Below are 3830 nucleotides of genomic sequence, written 5' to 3' on the forward strand. Positions count from 1 at the left end.
TCCAGGTAAGGTTAATTAAATAAGAAGGAACCCACACTGGCTATACTGGTTCCAGCTGAGAAAGGAGAGGACAGGACAGAGGATGAGAGTCCTAGCAAAGTAAACAGAGGGCCCTGTGCAGTCCCACCCCAACACACACCCTCAGAGCTGGCTGAGGGTGGGGCCAGAACAGAGGAGTCAGAGCCACGCCATGGAAAGAGAAAGAGCATGTCAATCCTGCGGCCATTTTTGTGCCCCTGGACCTAGCCGAGCCTGAGAAATTCTTTTCCTCATTAGAATTATGTCACTTTACGATCAAGAGTGTTCGTATACACTGGGCAGGCCAAGTGGCGCGTTGGTTAAGCGTTGGCTTGGGACGCCAGCTCTGAGCAGTGGGGCCCTGGTTCGGATCCCACATGAGGGCCAGTGATGCTGCACCCCTACAGCTAAGATGGTGAACAACAGCTCGACCTGAAGCTGGGCTGCCATGAGTCACCGGTGACGGCATAGGCTGCAATAGGGCTCGCTGGCAGCTGGCATGAGTTTTCGTGAGCTGCCGTGAGCCGCTGTGAGTGGCCGGCCAAAGGCCAGCGAGCAACTGCTTCACCTGGGAAGAGCACAATGATAATACCAACACGGGCCAGTGAAGTGACGTCCTCCACAACTAGACTGAAGAACAAAAGGACAGCAACTTGTCTGTTCCCCCTCCCCGATTTCCCAACGCTGTTCCCCTCCCTCAATTCCCCAATAAAAATCTTTTAAAAAAAATAAAAATAAAAAAGTGTTCGTATACACATGTTGGTGAATTTGATATTTATGAGGAGCTATATGCCTTCACAGCCCTGTATCCATCTGCCCATGAATAAGACTCATATTTAAAACCCCACGAGCTCCAGACCTCCCTGCAGTGACCAGCGGGGGCTTGCACCACTTCCCACCTCAGGCTCAAAGATCTGGTATCTTTCCTATTCACGTCTCCATGACTTTGACCTGGAAAACTCCTCCGGGCCCTTCGGAGCAGCCAGCACACCTGCAAAGCCTTTCCTGATAACTGCCGGCAGAATTCAGTGACCCCTTTTTCTGTACTGAAATGTCACTTTCTTTGCCCTTCTCTCGCATGCTGGCACTTCTCACACGGCATGGGAAAGACCTTGTTGCTCATCCCTTCTAACCACACTAGGCACAGTCCAAGATCGTGGGTCATTTCAGACGTGCCTCCATCCCAGCCCTGGTGCCTGGAACGGGGCAGACAGGTTCAGAGCGGTAGGTTTCAAGAATGGCCACAATGTTTTCTAGATTTCCTATCAAGAGGTGAGGCCTCATTCCCCGCCACTTGGATCCGGGCTGACCTTGGGACTCGCTGTGAAGGATAGAAAGTGGCAGAAGTGACACTGGGCAAAGAGGCACTGCAGTTTCCACTGTCAAACGTTTGAAGTACTGACTCTCCATGTGAGGATGAAAGAACACTGGGGGAGAACCCTAACTGATACTGAGCCAGTCCCCAGGCAATGGCAGGTAACTGCAAACGCTAAGTGAGCCTGGCCCACCGGCAGACCTGCCCAGGTAAGCCTAGCCCGAATTGCTAACCCACAGAATGGTGGCCTAAATGCACAGCTGTTTTAAATCACTGAAATTGGGGATGATAAGTTCCACGGACAAAGCTAACTGATACACTCAGCAAGCGATGATGACTACAGGTGACACTGGGTTTATAACTCCAGTTGCTGAGTATCGTTTGGTCAGGGAGTCAAGCTTAGGACTCAGAGAGAAAAGAGCAGGAGACCCAGGAATATGGAATCGCCAGCCTGCTCCCACAGGGCCCTTCCCATAGCTGCCTCCTGCCAGCCCCCGCCAGTGGTGCGTTTACCTCCTTTTTCTCCCGCGAGCTGGACCGGCTCCTCTCAGCCTTCCACAGCGTCTGACCTGCAGCAGTCCAAAAGCAGAACCAGAGATTAAGGCTGTTTGAAAACCGCTCGTTTATCAATGCAAAAGCTTTTTCATTTGCAAACTGAATAGACAGCCCCAATCATAATCAAATGATGTTAACAAAATGTAACCTATTATGATAATGGGGGAAAATGGTATACTCTTGACATAGACCAACAGCAAGGAAACAATAATTCACACCCTCATGTTGTTATGTGACTGTAAGGAATGAAGCCTCAGCTCTTTACTCTGGCACATTATCTGCACTCTGCAAGCGCCAACAGACTCGAGTTCTCCCTGGCGAATTGCACTTTTATTCAATTGTTTGGAATCAGATCAAATCCCTTCTGCTGTGCATACACACAGCCTCTGACGAATACATCCCAACGTGCTGCACCAAACCGCCAAGCTCGCCACACCGGGGACAGTACAGAGCTGAGTTAGCAGGAGTCACCCGTTTGTCACATTACGGGCCATTTCAGAGAGGAGCGTTGCTTTGCTCAGAAACCCAGAAGACTGGTATTTGACAGCATGTACAGATTCAACAGATCAGCGTCAGAATGTTTAAAAACACTGTTGTAAATGCAATTTTCACAACTTTTATGGAAGTGTCCAGGATAAAAGAATTCCTTGATGGAAAATGGATGGGTCACCTTGGTTTGAAATAGAACATGGTGGACCTCCGGTAAGATGGCGGAATAGACAGACGCTGTACCAACTGCCTCCCAGGATCACACCAAAATTACAAATAATTTATACAACTTCAACCTCAGAAGTCCCCTGAACACTAGATGAACAGAACCTCTAAGTGAAGGACTTAAAGGGGAGGCCACGTCAAGTCTGGTAGGAGCGGCAGAGGCGACAGAGGACGAACCCCNAATATATTGTATGATAAATTTACTTCCTCATCATGTTTGAGTAAATTACAATGACCACAATTTTAAAGTCATTAATCTATTGGGTCGTCGGGAAAGTCATGATGCATTTTTGCATTGAAAAACATAGAAAAATACGTCATGACTTTCCTGACGACCCAATATAATGAAGGGCCATATACACTACCAGGGATGGCAAAAAAATGTATACAAGTGGACACATTGGTAAACGTTGTTCAAGCAGTAGTTCGCTGTCATCAGAAGTGTCTGGACACTGATGGTAACCACTTTAAGCACCTCTTGTCATTGCAGAAGTCAAATATGACTTGTATTCATCTTTTGTTATCGGTATATATTGAGTGTTACAATTTTAGTACAGTTTTCCTATCTTAAAATGTGTATACATTTTTTTTGGCACCCTCTGTATATGATCTCCGCAGGCAGGAACCACGAATACTTGTTAGACATGAGGCTGAGTATATATTTTACCAGCTACACCAGGTGGATCTACCAACTTGACGCCAACCACCCAAGACACATTTTCCTTAAATGACTGCAACCATTCCAAAGCCTCAGTTCAAGATACCTCCTCCTATCATCTCCTCTCCCTCCTCCAGCACCCTGGGGGGCTTTCTCTGGGTCTCCTCTAAGCTGTCTGTCATTCTCTCCTTTGATTTGTGCCCCTTTGCATCTGTGAGAGGGCTTGAGGACCAGGTGACCTCGGGGCCAGGCACGGCTGAGAGCCAGTGGTTAGTCAATTCCTGTGAGGCGAGGGCTCTCACTTGGGGCTGCACACCCAGCAGCTTGCAGGGGGGATTAAAAAATTCTGACGCCTGTGTCACACGCCAGAGCTTCTGACTTAACTGGTTTGGAAAGAGGCCTGGACATTGGGATATTTAAAGGCTCCCTGGGGAAATTCTCATGTGCAGCAGTGTCTGTGAACCCCCAACAGAAAGTGCTGGACGCAGGGCATGGCACAGGGCAGTTGTTGGCACCTGTGGAGCAGCAGTGTGGCGGGGAGGGCACCCTGGAGGGCCCCACGGAAAGGGA

The 3830-nt window shown here is 48.8% G+C and overlaps 1 protein-coding gene across 1 annotated transcript in view; it reads right to left on the reverse strand.

Moving 5' to 3' along the window:
* The window catches only part of KATNIP (katanin interacting protein), a 189836-nt gene that overhangs the window by 146032 nt on the left and 39974 nt on the right, over positions 1 to 3830 (reverse strand). The window contains exon 2 of the mRNA XM_019648445.1: positions 1847 to 1902. Within this exon, the coding sequence (XP_019503990.1) occupies positions 1847 to 1902 (56 nt within the window). The remainder of the gene's footprint in view (positions 1 to 1846; positions 1903 to 3830) is intronic.

This window comes from Hipposideros armiger, unplaced genomic scaffold (assembly GCF_001890085.2).
Source record: "Hipposideros armiger isolate ML-2016 unplaced genomic scaffold, ASM189008v1 scaffold_126, whole genome shotgun sequence".
Lineage (NCBI taxonomy): Eukaryota > Metazoa > Chordata > Mammalia > Chiroptera > Hipposideridae > Hipposideros > Hipposideros armiger.